Source organism: Lissotriton helveticus, chromosome 10 (genome assembly GCF_964261635.1).
Source record: "Lissotriton helveticus chromosome 10, aLisHel1.1, whole genome shotgun sequence".
Lineage (NCBI taxonomy): Eukaryota > Metazoa > Chordata > Amphibia > Caudata > Salamandridae > Lissotriton > Lissotriton helveticus.
In genome coordinates, this window is record NC_136071.1 from 408544271 (window position 1) to 408560386 (window position 16116).

At 42.7% G+C, this 16116-nt stretch overlaps 1 protein-coding gene across 4 annotated transcripts in view; it reads left to right on the forward strand.

The window, feature by feature from the left end:
• Positions 1–16116, forward strand: part of GTF3C1 (general transcription factor IIIC subunit 1) — a 2559884-nt gene that overhangs the window by 260051 nt on the left and 2283717 nt on the right. For all 4 annotated transcript variants that reach the window (XM_078662887.1, XM_078662886.1, XM_078662885.1 and 1 more), the window contains exon 5: positions 11513–11609. In XM_078662887.1, coding sequence (XP_078519013.1) covers positions 11513–11609 — 97 coding nt within the window. The remainder of the gene's footprint in view (positions 1–11512; positions 11610–16116) is intronic.

Here is a 16116-nt window from a genome sequence, read left to right on the forward strand (position 1 = left end):
GCCTGGCATCCCAGCCAGCTCCAGCCAATCACACGCCAGCACCTTTACAGCACACACACAGCCATGTCTAGAAGTGGCACTTCCACACTAGACACATACACGCCGCATACATCATTTCGCAGCATTCAATCACACGAGTCCGCACATACCAGACTCGAGCCTGTACACCCCACGTATCAGGAACTACCAGGGACACATACATTCCTCATGCATTCCTATGGGAGGGCAGGCCTACCTCACCACACGCACTCAGAGGGCGCACGCACTTTCCACTGGGACACAGTGAAAGTGCGCAGAAACCAAAAATCACCATCCCCAGGTCACCATTAAAAGCAAAAAGTTTAGGGGTGAACCTGCCAGAAGGGCCAAGTCCAACATAACCTTTCTATTTTTATGCTGGGCTTGAGTAGGTAAGTCCCGTAGAGTACTTTTAGGGTTTTCATTTATATTAACTGAGATTAATTGAGGCAATATAGTGCATGGTTTACCCAGGGTGGACTGATAGTTACTAGCAAACTTTTCCTCCATACTAATTATCCTAGTTTCAATGTTAGTAATTTTTAAACAGATTGGCTCCAAGAGTGTTGTTAGCAAAATCTCCATTCTTCCCCAGAAATTCTCATCAACTACTGGGTTACCTGTACTAGTTGAGGGAAGAACATTCTCAATCTGACAGTTACCCTTCTTTCCTTTCCCTCCAGGTGGATTTACAGCAACTTTACGCTGTTTATGACTACCATTCCCTTTGACATTTTTTGCCAGAGACCCTTCCTTATTTACGTGTTTTTGTTTTCGCCTTGCATTTTGCCCTCTAGTTGTTACGTGCGAACTATCGCTATTCGCACTCAACAATTATACAGAGATCGGGCTTATAATCGAATCACACCCCACCTGCTCTTGAAGATTGTCAATTAGAACTGGAGGCTCAGAGGGTACGTTCAATGGCAAAATTGTAGTTGTCAAGGACAATCTAGTTGTAGAGGGGAATGGTTCAAGTGGTAAATTGTGCTGTGTGGGTTCAGTTTCATGAATTAAGGGAATAGATTGAGCACCCGGTAATCCGACGAAGGATGGCGCTACTAGCGAATCCTGAGAATTTATTGTAAACGTTGAAAAATTCGCAGCGGGCAAAGGGGAGTTCATACCAGCTGGCAGGGAAAGGCGCCTTTCTGTGTTTTCGATGGCAGAGACAACCAGTTTTTTGCAACATTCTATCAAGTGCTGTTAGAGTTGGTAGGGGAGTGTTTAGAACAGTTTTTTGCTTTATAGCCGTTGGGGAATATTCTTCCCCATGTTCTTAAACAAGGATAAACCCGAAGGGCTAAATTAGCAGCAGATAAATATACTGGACCCAGCAGGAAAAAGCGATTTCAAATAATAAAATACAATAGAAATTAATCATAAAATGAAATTTTACAATAAAATGTTGCTATCAGCAACAAATGGAGAGTGGTTACCAACAAAATATAGTTAGGTCGTTTGGAAACCAATCGACCAAGGGATATGGCCCAGCCCGACCTCATCCGGCCCCGGACGGCCACAGATGGCCCCGCCCTTTGCCCGGGCTTAGCCCGGCTTGCCCGCGAGTGTCCCGCGACGCGGGGGCTGTCCTTGATTTTTAAGTGCCTCCGGGCGCGGAATAGGCGGGTGCGGCTTCCTGACGCAAGTGACCCTGGGAATTGAAGTCCCCCCCCCTCTCTGCGGCCGCGCCGGGATGGCAAGAGGCTGCGGCGGGAGACAAACGCCAGAAGCAGGGAGCAGGGAGCCAAGACCAGCGGTGAGTGACACCACACTAACCTCCTACATAAAAGATACAGGGGACTTCCTCAAACTATTAAATGACACAGAATGGCAACCGTCTTATATGCTAGTCACCATCGATGTGGTGTCACTTTACACCTCTATAAGCCATGACATTGGATTAAAAGCAATAGAATTTTTTTTGAAACAGCGACCAATCACTGAACTTGAACATTCCAAAATGCTAACAAACATGATTAAAATGTCTGTACAATAATGTTTTTTTGTTTAATCAAAGGATGTACCAGCAAAAGTGTGGAACAGCAATGGGAGTTTCCTTCTCTCCAAGCTATGCTAATCTCATGATGGGGTGGTGGGAGAGGAGCATAGCTTGGAGAGAGGAAAACGAGGCACACATGGCAAAAGTAGCGCTATGGGTGCGTTTTATTGATGATTTGTTTTTACTGTGGAAAGGCACCACAGCGGAATTTGAGACCTTTTTCAACATTCTAAACAGCAATGATGTGGGTTTGAAATTTACATATAACATCAATCCAAAAGAAATTGAATTTTTGGACATTAAAGTTTTCATAAAGGACAACAAAATCGAAACGACCACTCATAGAAAGAAAACAGCAACAAATAGCATCCTCCATGGTCTGAGTTTCCATCCCAAGAAATTGGTAAAAAGCATCCCCTATGGAGAATTTCTTCGTATGAAGAGAAATTGCTCAACAACAGAGGAAATGGAGAAAAAGTTCAAAGATACCAAAGAGCGATTCCTAGAAAGAGGCTATAATTACACAGATATAGCACAAGGGGAAGCAAAAGCCAGACAGAAAACGAGATTGGAAACACTGAACAATGAAAAGAAAGACACTGAAAAAGTGAAAGAGGAACAACCACAAATGATTGTTACGTATAACAAGGAAAGTCATAAGATTCAGAAAATTCTTTCAAAATACTGGCACATCTTGACAAAAGATCCAGACATAGGAAAGGACATTGGAACTGGTCCCCTAATCTCATACAGAAGAGCGCCAAACCTCACTGACCATTTGGTACGAAGTCATTTTACATTCAGTAAACCTGTAGATTGGCTTCAAAGGAGAAGTAATGGGTTTACAAAGTGTATGACCTGCAAAGCCTGTAAAATAGGACAAAACACCACCACATTAAAAGATCCTTCCGGAAAAGACTTCACAATCAAGACAAAAATAACCTGCGAATCATCATTTGTAGTATACATGCTGAGATGTTACTGCGGAAAAGAATATATAGGCAGTACAAAATGCCCTTTGAAAAAAAGAATATTAGAACATATTCGGGCGATACAAAATGATGATAATGCCTATGCCATGGCAAAACACATTAAACAACATGAAGGAAAAACATGGCAGGACATAAAATATTTGGGACTTGCAACAATTCCAAACCAAGAACGCGGGGGTGACAGACTACTTAAGTTAAGACGATTGGAGTCTAAATTGATAATCAAATTTAAAACAAAACACCCGAAAGGCTTGAATGCAGATGAAGAAATGCATGTTCACTTGTAAAATAATTTGCAGATTCCTTGACAGGATATACAGTATGTTTTGTTCACAATATGGACCACTGATGTTGGTGAATTTACTTAAACAATAACATGGGCTTGTGATATCAATGTATCAGAATGGGAATACATGTGGGGCAAAGGGCACTCAGCCCTAGTAATAACTGAATCTAAGGATTAGACATCCCTGAAATCGTAGCGCACATACAAAAGCGCAAACGATATAAATAGATAGAATAGTTTTTTCGACAAACAATACGTAATGAATATCCTACTTAAGGATAAAAACGTATCATTTGGGGATGTATCTTTAGAAATTTCCCCACATGAAAGTCCCATTCAAAAACTGAAAATAAAGTTAAAAAGGTTACAAAACCACACAAACTACAATGCCCACAATGCCTCACTGCCAACAAGCAAAGAGTGAAAGTATAAAATGAGGAAATGAAAGAAGGACTAATTGTAGAACACTGCCGTGATCAAGAACGTTTGTTCGAAACTCGCAGGAGTTTTGCTAGAGACCTGTGTGAATAAATCGTGATTTATCTGCCAAGAAGTGTGCCGCGTGAACCTTTTTTTGTTATTGGAATATATATATATATATATATATATTTGAGAATTATCAACCATAACCCGTTAATAGTGGTAATATTCTCAATAACATCGCATCTCAAACATGAATATGTATGCTTTTATGGACCCTGTATGTAATGGGTAATTTGTCCAATGTGTAGATATGTAAATATTCATGAATGTAGATATATGAATTATAGAATATGAGGACGTATACATATTTTGAGATATATATATATTTTTGTAAGGAACATTAATTTGGAGACATATTGTATATAGTTGGTGTAAAATAGTTGTTTGTATATAGGAATGCATACGTATATATTTTTGGAGAAACCCATTACTTTTATTACTTCAAGCAACCAGGGTTTGGGATGAAATGCCTCTTTACATATATAAATTAGACTGTAAATGACTGAAATGGGGCACTAGCCCTCAATCCTTGTGTAAAATGGAACTTCACAAGTTTAATTATGCACTTACCACTTTAAGCGCGAAGCCGCTCCCATGTATGTTTGTATTTAAGACCCTTGTTAGTTTTTATTTACGTCATGTGATCAAGCCTCGTTGGAGGTGAAACGCGTTATGGCGGATGGCTGGTGGAAATTTTGAATAAATCACCGAAATAGCAGCACTAAATCTGGGCTCACTCTCGTTATTCTCTTTGACTGTGAAAAAGAATGGCGTTTTGTTTCATATATATATATATATATATATATATATATATATATATATATATATATATATATATATATATCTCTCTCTCTCCACACCCCCCTTGAACCCGAAAATGTCCTGGAGACAACCAGAACCTTCCTGAGTCAGCTGACGAGGAAGAAAATCTGAAAGATACAAGGTACCAGATAGGAATACGCAGGTATCCTGGGGTGGAGGAGTGTGCCCTGATCTCCAGCAAGGCTATATTTGATAAAGCCAGTGGTCTGGGATTGGACATCAGTGTGTATAATTCCCGAAAATGTCATCCGACATTTGTGAGAGAGGGAGGCTACGGAGCTGTTCTCCGATACCCCTCAGGCGACACAGAGCGTAAGGGACAAAGAACCAACGAGCAATGCCAACAACAGCTCAATACAATACAAAATGAAAACATTGGAGAAAAAAATGAAATTAGAACAGAGCAAATGGTGGGAGTCGCGCTCGCTTCAACGACATATTGAAGTGGGGCGCATTCCACGTGGATTGAGGCTATTAACGGCCCCCACATATGAAGAACCGAATCCCGACTTGATACGGTAATGGGCTGACTTCAATTTGGACTCATTGCGAAAATTAACGCTCATATTGATTAAATACGCTGATATCGATAGGGCGCGTCTACTTACTGAGATCGACCCAAGCAATGAGGCGCTAGAGTCAATGGGATCAGCTGAGGAAATAGCCAAACTTCTCAAAGACATGTTAGTTCGCATCAAAAAAGAAGAGGAAAAAATAAAAGAACTTAAAGCCCAAAAATTTCAAAGAGACAAAAATGACTATGAACTTGGGCAAATATTTACGTTCGCTAAAAAATACGATGCCATGCGCAAGTCTCACTATAAGAAAGGAACATCCACAACCACAAATATAATTAGTAATCAAAGGAGAAATGTTGGTAATAGTGGGACATCCTCAGTGGGTCAATGCTCCTCAACGGGCAGTGAATCTGAAACGGAAATGCGCGATCTCAGTGGGGGAGCCACTAAAAGCAAACCATCCCCAGGAGAGGAAATGAATTTTTTATGCGAAGAGAGACTGGCAACTCTCAGACCCAGAGGTCCACGGAACACAGCCGCAAGTGGACAAATAACAAACGGGGTCAGAGACGCAAAGCAAACAGAAAACACCGGAAGCAGCTACAAAAAGAAAACGAGGGGCTATTGGAGGAAAAGATAAATCAAACAGTTGTCAACTTATCTTCGGTCACTCTAACTGCAGAAGAAACTAAAACTTTAAGCCTAGGTTTATCATATTGTCCTACCCATAACTTTGATTATGCTAATGTCAGGTTGGACATTTACAAAGGGATACGTAAACTGAAATTAAAGAAATTTCACACGTTGAGGAAAGCACAAAACAGTGGTGGTAATTGTATACAGGAGACAACGTCATCTAGTCAGTTATCTGAAACCATAACTGCCTCAAATCTCATCAATGAATTGGAGGAACTATGGAATGAGACAGCTAGCCTAGGCACAACGGAAATGCAATCATCCACTGCAGTTATATCTGAAGGGGCTGTCAAGACTGTTGGGTTGACTAACTTTAAACTTAAATCCACTTTCACGCCCATGGCTGTACATGATTCAATAGACACATTCCATGATGTTGTGACTGATAAAATCAAAAAATTGAACAAAAAGATAAACATGACAAAAAAACATTACCGTATTCAAGACACCAAATTTCACCAACTCATGACTAAACTTAAAACCAATAAACCAGTTGTCATACGCAACTGCGACAAAGGTGGCACTATCGTTTTATGGTCGCAGAAGGACTACAAGGCAATGGCGTTCAGCCAGCTAAATGACAGAAGTTGCTATATACGCACCAACGTAACCAGCTTGAAAGCAACATATCAGACCTATTATAACAAACTGTCGACATGGCGCCAGAAGAATCTCATTAGCTACAAGGAATATAAATACTTGAGAAAAGATAATCCCACCGTTCCATCAATATATTTAATTCAAAAAATCCATAAAGACGCTAAGAAACCTCCAGGTCGCCCAATCACTGCTCGTGATAGCCTACTTGAGAATACCTCTGTGTATGTGGAATTTTTCTCCCCTCCCTTAGCGCCTTGAGACCCTCTGGGTATGTAGTGCGCTATATAAATTCTGTGACTTGACTTGACTTACAGGGATTTGTAAAAGCGCTTCCGTCAAGGACATTCCATGGGGTCAAGATTTGTTACTTATCGCACTTGACGTATCCGCGCTATACACGAGTATCCTACACGACGATGGCATAAAGGCCATTCAATTTTACCTGGCCCAAAGATCAACAGTACATCGGCCACACAGTGAAATGTTGATTGCTAGGATAAATGTTTGCCTGTGCAATAATATGTTCATGTTTAATAACTTGCTGTTCCAACAGATCCAAGGAGTTGCAATGGGGGCCAGCTTCTCCCCCAGTTACGCCTGCCTTCACATGGGCAGGTGGGAGGAGCTGGTCCTCAGGGTGCAATATGCTGAAATTATGGAGACCAAGATTAAAGTCTGGCTCTGTTTTTATAGATGATTTGTTCATAGTTTGGCAAGGAACAAAAGATGAGGCGGAACAATTTGTCACTAAAATCAATCAAAACTCCTTGAACCTTAGATATACAGCTACCATCAGTGAGACCATGGTTAATTTCTTGGATACCCAGGTTTTCGTTCAGAACAATAAATTAGAAACCAGGCTCTACCGCAAAGAAACGGCAGCCAAATCCATTTTACACGCTACGAGTGCCCACCCACGCCACCTGGTCAATAGCATTCCCTACGGTGAAATGCTCAGGTTGAAGCGTATTTGCAGTACTGATAGTGAACTCACAACAGCCCAAGAAAGAGTAGGCAGCGATTTCTGAATAGAGGTTATTCATCAAAAACTTTAGAACAAGCTATCACCAAGACCAGATTGCTTGATCGTGACCAATTACTTGGTGCCAAAAGACATGTAGAATCCACTCCTAGTGTCAATTCAGGTCGTGAAACAGCTAATATACCAGAGTTCCGCCTGATAATGGGTTATAGTAGTCAGCACAAAGGAATCAATAAAATAGTGCAGACTAGCTGGCCGCCTGTGCTCAATGACCCGGTAATGGGGCCCCTGCTACTGCAGAGGGTGTCCATTACCCATAGTCGTGCACCATTCACGAGGCATTGTTTGGTCACTACAAACCCGGAAAATATTGAAAATACCTCTTGGCTGCAGACACACAAAGGGTTCATACGTTGCAAAACACGTAAAGCATGTACACACGGAGTCAATACTACATCCTACACTACTCCTTTCAGTCAAAGGCCTTACAAAATAACCAAATTACTAACCTGTAAGACTGAGTACACTGTTTATGTTCTTTCACGTCCATGTGGCCTTCGCTACATTGGTAGCACTAAACTTCAGGACCACAAAAGAGTCCTTCAACATCTCCGTGCTATAACCAATGCAGATAACACTTATCCAGTAGCGAGGCACTTTAAGGAATTCCATCAATCCAACAATAAGAGCCTCAGCTACTTTCTGATCGATGCTATTCCACCTAGCAGAAGGGGCGGAGACCGCGAGGGTAAACTCAGAAAGCTAGAGACTAGGTACATCTTACAACTAGATACCAAACATCCAAATAGACTGAACATTACGGAAGATCTATTTACATGTCTCAAACCATCATTACTAGAACCCTTTTGTCCACCTTTTCAACTCCCTTCAACCCTTATATATCAGTCACACTAATTCCTTTGCTAGTGATCTTATTCCAACACAATTGGGAAATATTATGGTATGTGATTTAATTTAGCTATTTGCACATACATAGATCGGGCATGGGTAAGCAATTTTAGGATTATTTTACAGATCATATATATATATATATATATATATATATATATATATATATATATATATATATATATATATATATATATATATAATATTTATGTATGGAGTATTTAATTTCTGAAGTACCTGAGTACTGTATATGTCCAACTGGTTTTATGAGGTTTTATAACAAATGATTCATAGACTGGGGCGAATATCGGGGGGATGTTGGAAAGCAATTTGGTGTATCATATTTATCTCTACCTTTAAAAATGTATTCAGACTGTTTTAGTTACACGTTAGGAAGTCCTGATCTGCCACTGTATTTTACCAACATATGAATAGTGCCACACAGGTGCAATATCCAGAGCACGATCGTCTTTAATTGATATAGGAAAATGAATCATATATTCAATGCGGAGCTTTATGATGTGTTAGCAGAAGCTGAAGAATTTTTTAGAAATTTTGAATGATCAATTTGCACTTTAGCACAGAATTTGCACTTTTGCACTATGTTTTTTTTGTAATCCACGCAAGCTAATATATATATTTTTTAGAGTATCCCATTAGGTCATCGCCCAAAAATTGAGAATGAAAGTTGTTGGGGACGGTCTTCATATTTACACTATTATAGTGATAATTTTATATGTTGTTTAACATTATATTCAGCCTCTTGGAAAAGTATTGTACATGCATAGCGCACTGTTTTGTTGGAGGCGATGAGTATGTTTTCTAGCTCTATTATTGGGCTAATCACGAGGTCGCGATGGAAACCATGCACTGTCACTTTAAATAGCACTCTTTGAGCAACACCCATTGTCGAGTGAGCAAGCGGCTGTGGCTGCGAAACGCGTCTAGGCATAAGGGAAAAATAAAACATCCTTGAAGCACTTACTTTGGGTCCGTGTCCAGATTGCGGCGAGCAACGCTTATTAAGGCAGCGCGAGTCGAACTTTGGAGTTGTTGCATATATATTCACACACACCCCCACTATCCTATTTGAATGTGTTTTATATTCCCTGCTGTTTAATCTTATTCATGCATATGAATCTATGAAAGATCTAGGGCCAGATGTACGACCCTTTATTGTGGCTGCAAAGCGGAAAACTTCCCGTTTGCGGCCGCAAAAAATGGTAATAGCATGTGCAAATGCTATTAGGAATGGGCGTCCCTTCCTAATAGCGAGACAACATGCTATGTACTAATGTTTTGCGCCCGCATTTGCGGTCAGAGTATTCCAGGGGTAAGCTCTCCCATGACACAACACATCATCTAGCTTATTACCCTGAGGGGAGGGCAAACATGGTAGGACAGACACACTATGGTTTATCTATAGAACCACAGGCTCTAGGTATAGGATTTTCGGGAATCTTTCCCTCACTATTTGTAACCCCCTTGGTCCTATCGCCACTATCTTTATGTGCAAACTTAAATATTTTGTCCCCAATCTTTCTTTCCAAACCTTCAACTGTTTTTTTTTTAGGGAGGAAACCTCATCTTTTAAGCCACTTAATTGTTTTGCTCCATAATCTGAGGTCTTGGGACTACAGCTTGAGCAAGGGTTTTTCGGGGGGGGGGGGGTAGTCTGGTTAACTGATACTTCCCGTGTTGTGATTTTCTCAAACATTTATGGTATATGCTTATTACGAATGCTTGGGGACGCTATTGGGGGTGAACGAGCTATGTTGATAGCCCCTGGGGGGAGTGGTATTGATGATAATCTTCCATTCATCAAGAAAAGTATTTGTTCTCTCTAGGACACAGTTGTCTCCTGCTGATCTCAGAGATTTTTTGTGATCTGCTCTCGCCTCCTTAGTTTTCCTTTTTCCCATTGGACAGGTCTTACACAAAACAGTTAACACTGCTTTGACTAATTCAACTATTTGCATTGGCAACGGGAATAAACAAAAAGACAGGCCCACCTCACAATGAGCGAAAGGACGGGAAAGACCGCCACTCAGGGACTGTAGTAGATAAAATATCATTAGCACATCCGTTTTTTCAGGCCCTCCTGAAACAAAGTAGCATTATAGACCAATTAAAATACCACTGTACACAGTACTGGCTACGTTCAAAATGTGGACGTTAGGGTGGTGGCCCCACCCAGCCTCCTCTGGGCATGGCTTGGGCTTTGCCTGGCATATCCCTTGCTGCGGGCTTTTGCTGGCTCTTATAAGTGTATGGTGATGAGGCGCCTCCTGGCAATGGGTAGGCTGCGGGTTGCTGTTTCCCAGTTACCCTGACAAACAGCAGAGTCGACGCCTCCTGGGGCTAGGCAGGCGGAGGTGGGGCTTGCAGTCTCCCTGTGGTTCGACCAGCAGCAGTTGTCCCTCACTGTGGGCTTTGGTTGGCACTTATAAGCACATGGTGATCTGGCGCTGGGCAGGCGGGGGCTTGCACTCTCCCCGTGGCCTCGACAACCAGCAGTCTCGTCATGCCCTAGGGGATCAGCCTGGTGCTTATAAGTGAATAGTGATGTGGCGCCACCTGTTACTGTGCAGGCTATGGCTTGCAGTCCCGCCCCACCCCTGCCACGCAGCCCCAAACAACAATAGTTGCCCTTTGTTGTGGTCTTTAGTTTAGCGCTTATAAGCGCATGGTGATGTTGCGCCTCCTGATGCTGGGTAAGCTTGGGCTGGCAGTCCCCCCACAGCCCAAACAGAGTCTGGATTTATTATGATCTCCAGAATAATGGTTGCAAAAACCTGGATTCATACATTGTTGTCTTAATTGAATTGATATTCGCCCCTCCCTATACATCTTCAGAAAGGTGCTCAAGATGTGGCTATTTGATTGAACGGAACTGCTGTCACCCCCCACCCCGTGTCTTGAGACCCTCACAGGTGAGTAGTGTGCTTATAATTCCCTGATTGATTGACCCACCTGATAATTGTATTGTTTTAGCAGTTTATCTATCCTCTGCTTAGCATTAGTAGTGTTGTAAATGAGTTAAAAATATATATATATAATTTGATAATTGTGTGCTTTGTATTGTCTTGTCATGAACCTTGTATTTTTTTAAAGGTATGTTTAGTTAAACAACAATAGTAAGTTTTGTATTTCAAGATTTTCTGTAGGTGAAAGTAAACAGTATTCCTCATCTACTCCCTCTAGGCGAAGTAAATATGATATTCTAATGGAAAAAATGTCTGCTATTCTTAAAACCAGAAGAAACCAAATTGAAACTTTGCTGAACCTGAGGGAAGAATTGGTGAGGATGGAAATTCTTATATGTTCTTGGCTAGCATGTTATATTTGTGTTGAGATATCCAGTGGCAAAAGGACATCGCACTATCACGTAGTAAGATTTTAGCAGTTGTCGACTTTAAAGAATGGTGGTTGAAATGTTAACTTGGGTTTTGATGTTAATCATGATGATTGATAAATGCTTTTGATTAATATAGGAATTTGGCCACTTGTGTTTTCACACAAAATTAGCTGTATGAATCCTAATATTAAATTGTTAGTTATGATTTTGTTGTGGGACAGAGACCGGGAACAGCAACCTTTATTGTAAAAGGACACCAAAGCATCACTGGGAGCTTCTGATTGCATTCTGTGATTTCTCCATTAAGGCATTTCCAAATAGTAGTAGTAGTAGTAGTAGTAGAAGAAAAAGTTTATTGTTTCAGTTAATTAAAACCATAACAATACACTTTGTAAAATCAAGCACTACAAATAAAACTTAGTGTTTATCTACATTCTGTTTCTCTGAGTTGTAAAACTTTCCGTTTCCAGTGCAAGTATTTTTTTTAATTTAGTCATTTTAACATACACTATGTACAATTTTAGAGCTGATCAAAAGCATTTGTTGGGCCATATAAAGTGTTCCTCCCAATGTTCTAGTGTTGTTCTGTGTTATATTCGGGAGAGCCCTCTACCACAAAGTCAGCCGTCCTTTTTCCCTTTTCTAGTCAGGGCACAGGGTTACATTTCAGTGCATGGGTATGAGCCAGAAGGAACTTTATTAGTAGGCAATTCAATGGAGTGTCAATTGGACGTTCTTATACCTCTGGAGTTCATAGCTTTTTTTTAGAAAGATGCCTCGTGCATGGGATAAATTCGGACAAATGCAGACAAGATGGATGAAGTGCTCCTTGCTACTCCCACATAGTCTGCAGTCTTTGGATCCGTCATGGACCCAGGTTGGCTGGTCCATGATAGATGAAAATTTTCCCAAACGTAGCGCCATTAGCTGTAGTTTTCTGTGGACCGGAAAAGTAATTGTTAAATATGGAGCTGGAGTGAGTGATTAATATTTGGATATTACCATCCAAGCATGTTTTCTCGCGCTGAAAGTGGTTTTGTCAGCTAGAAGCAAATGGAATTTTGCCGATTTATTTATGGCTTGCTTAAAGGCCGGGTAGGGCAGATTGATTTCCCAGAGGTCTCTTGTGCAGGTGTCTGTTAAGGCTTTGTTTAGGAATTGATTGTATGGGGACTTTGCGTCATTTTTTATTTCGTCCCACAAGGCCTTGTTCAGTTCCGTGGCTGCTGTATTCTGTTTCAAACTGTACCAATGCTTGATAGTTGCATACTTCCTTCCCAGCGTTTCATTTAGTACTCCAAATTATAATCTGGTCTGCGCTGGTGAAGCACCCTGATCAATTTGGAAGACTGATTTATAGATGGTCATCTGTACTTTGTTCAGGAGGTCCGCGTCTTTCCCGTAGAGGGCTGTGCTGCCATATGATAGCGTAGGAAGCACTTTGGCTTTTATTGTTGCCAGTAGGGGTTTGTATGATGGCCCCTTGAGCTTGTTTGTTAGTGACCTAAAGGCGAACGATAAAGCATTTGCTCTCTGGGAGATGTAGGCTTTTTGCTGCTGGTGATTGTGCCGATTGTCAAAATAAAAGCCCAAGTACTTATAATTAGGCACTGCTTCTATCTTTTTTCTCTCCAATTGGGTGTTTTTTTTTTTTTTTTATTGAAACAAACAGAAAAACAAAATAACAAAACTCACAAGGCAAGAGTGCAGTTAAACATGATCATGAGTCCATGCAGGCAAATCTCCAGTGTAAAATACATACAGTGCAATCAATCATTGTGGGGCAGGAGGGGTGGGCAAGGAAACAAGCAAAAATGTTATCAATGAATGAAAACTGAACGTCAATTAGGGGGACGTGGAGAAGTCGGGGTATACATCTTGTGGAGGGGTACATATATTTCCACGATAGGCATTCCACTGGGACCAGATCCTACCCCATTTCCTGGGCCGGCCCGGGAAAGGAACACCGTTTTCTCACGGAGCATGCACTAGTCCATGTTCTCTTTCCATCTGGATACGGTGGGCGGCCTGGGAGATCCCCAAAGCTGAGCAATGTCCCTTTTCGCAACCATATTACCAAGGGACGCCAAGTTGATCTGTGCTGTATTGTAATCATTGGGTTCCCAGACATTCAGCAGACAACGCCTGGCCTCGGGCAGTAGTGACACACCCGTGACACTCCATCACCACATGCACACGGGACCAAAACTCAACCACCTCCGGGCATTCCCATAACATGTGTAGGATGGTGCCAGACATTCCACAGCCAAGCTTACACAACCCATCCAAAGAATAACCCATTCGAACCAGACTCGGACCAGTAACATACACACAATGGAGTATCTTAAGCTGGACAAACCTGAGGCGAGCAGGAATAGCAACTTCCTTAGGCGAGGACAAAGCAGATTGCCAGGCCCCGTCATCCAGTTCTAGTCCGTCAGCACTCCACGAAGCCCTAAGGCGCACCAGCAAATCAGCTCTATTATTAATAAGCTTCTTATAGATCAATGAAATCGTGCTGTCGGTCACATAACCATCCAGAATACGGTCCTCCAGGGGGAGGACTCAGGAATATCATCACCCGTAGCAAATACAGATAAGAGCGTGACGGACCTGAGCATACCTGAAGAATTCCGTATCACCAAGCTCGTACTCCGCTTTCAACACATCGAAGGACTTGACGGTACCCTTCGTCCACAGGTCACCCACTTTGCTTATACCGATCATATCCCATTTGTCAAAGCCTTTTGTTCTCCACAGATGTCCCAGGCATTCGGAATCATACAAAGGGGTCGCACGGTGAGTCTACCACACCAACCCAACGCCGCATTCGCAACCTGCCACACCCTTACAGCAATTTTAGTGGGACCAGTCAGTGTTCCGTAGGGTCCTCTGGAGTACAACGCTCTGTTAAAGGTCCCTCCTGGCAAAAGAAATTTATCCATGGAGAAAGCTGGGGCAGGGCCTGTCGCGTAGGTCACATGATTGATCGCACTCAACTGAGAAGCCCAGTAATAACGCCTGATGTCCGGGAGGGCGATACCGCCGTCGTACTACGGAAGCGTGAGTTTAGATGGAGCGATACGGGCACGCCCATCCCAGACCAGTCGTCTCTGCAGGCTCTCCACTTCACGAAAATAGCCCGAGGTAATATGGTCAAAAGAGTTCTGAAGTTCGTATAAAAAACGAGGCAGCTACATCATTTTAAAAAGCGCCGCTCTACCGAGTGGCGATAATGGCAACTTACGCCAGCGCGCGACATCAAACTTGAGCCGCTGAAGGGTGGGAAGCAAATTAAACTCATATCGCTTGGAAGGGTCCAAGGAGACGTAGATCCCCAAGTACTTAAAACCGGTCTCAATTACTTGAATCGGAAATCTACACGGCAGTGGAGGGAGGTCTCCCGCCAAAACGTAGACGCAGGATTTAGCCCAATTGATAATGAGACCCGAGTTCTTCCCGAAGGAGGTCAGAACATCAAAAAGGACATTTAAGGATTTGCGAGGGGAGGTGAGGTAGAGAAGGATGTCATCCGCGTATAGCGAGATTGGATCCTCAAAATCGGGAGTCCACCGAATACCCCGCATTGAAGGCTCCCAACGGAGCCACTCTGCCAAAGGTTCCAGAGCAATAGCGAAAAGCAATGGAGACAGTGGGCAGCCCTGCCGGGTACCACGTCCAAGCGTGAAAACGCAAGACACTTTACCATTAACTACCACCTGAGCCAAAGGCTTCTCATAAAGGAGTTTCACCCAAGCGATGAAACCCGGCCCAAACCCAAACTTCGAAAGGGCCGCCCAGAGGTAGGGCCACTCAATGGTGTCGAAGGCCATGGTAGCGTCAAGGGAAGCCAAAATGGCCGGCTCAGTGAGCGTCCCAGCTCTCGCGAGAACTCCATGGAGTCTGCGAAGATTCAGAGCAGTGTTGCGGTGCGGGATAAAACCGGATTGATCTGGATGGATCAAATCTCCAGTCACAGTAATCAGGCGATTAGCCAATAATTTAGCCAAAATTTTGGGTTCGGCATTGAGTAAAGAGATGGGTCTATATGAAGTACAGCGGTCCCGCGGCTTACCCTCCTTATGGATAACTACAATGGTAGCAAGTCGTTGATCAGCGGGGAGGGAACCAGACTCCAAAGCCTCAAGGAACATTTCCCTTAAGTAAGGCGCCATCTTGTCGGGTCGCAGCTTGTACAGTTCAATGGGCAAACCGTTGGGGCCCATTGCCTTGCCGGGACGGAGGGACCGTATAGCCACAGCAACTTCGTCAACTGTGAGCGGAGCCTCCAAGAGGTCCCTGTCAGCGTCAGAAAGGCAGGGCAAAGCGATATCCCGCAGCAGCAAACGAGAGTCCTCCTCATCTCTGCCACAAACCGAGGTGTACACAGTCCTAAAGTGGTCCACGAAACACTGAACGATCCCAACTGGGTCAGTAACACTCTCACCAT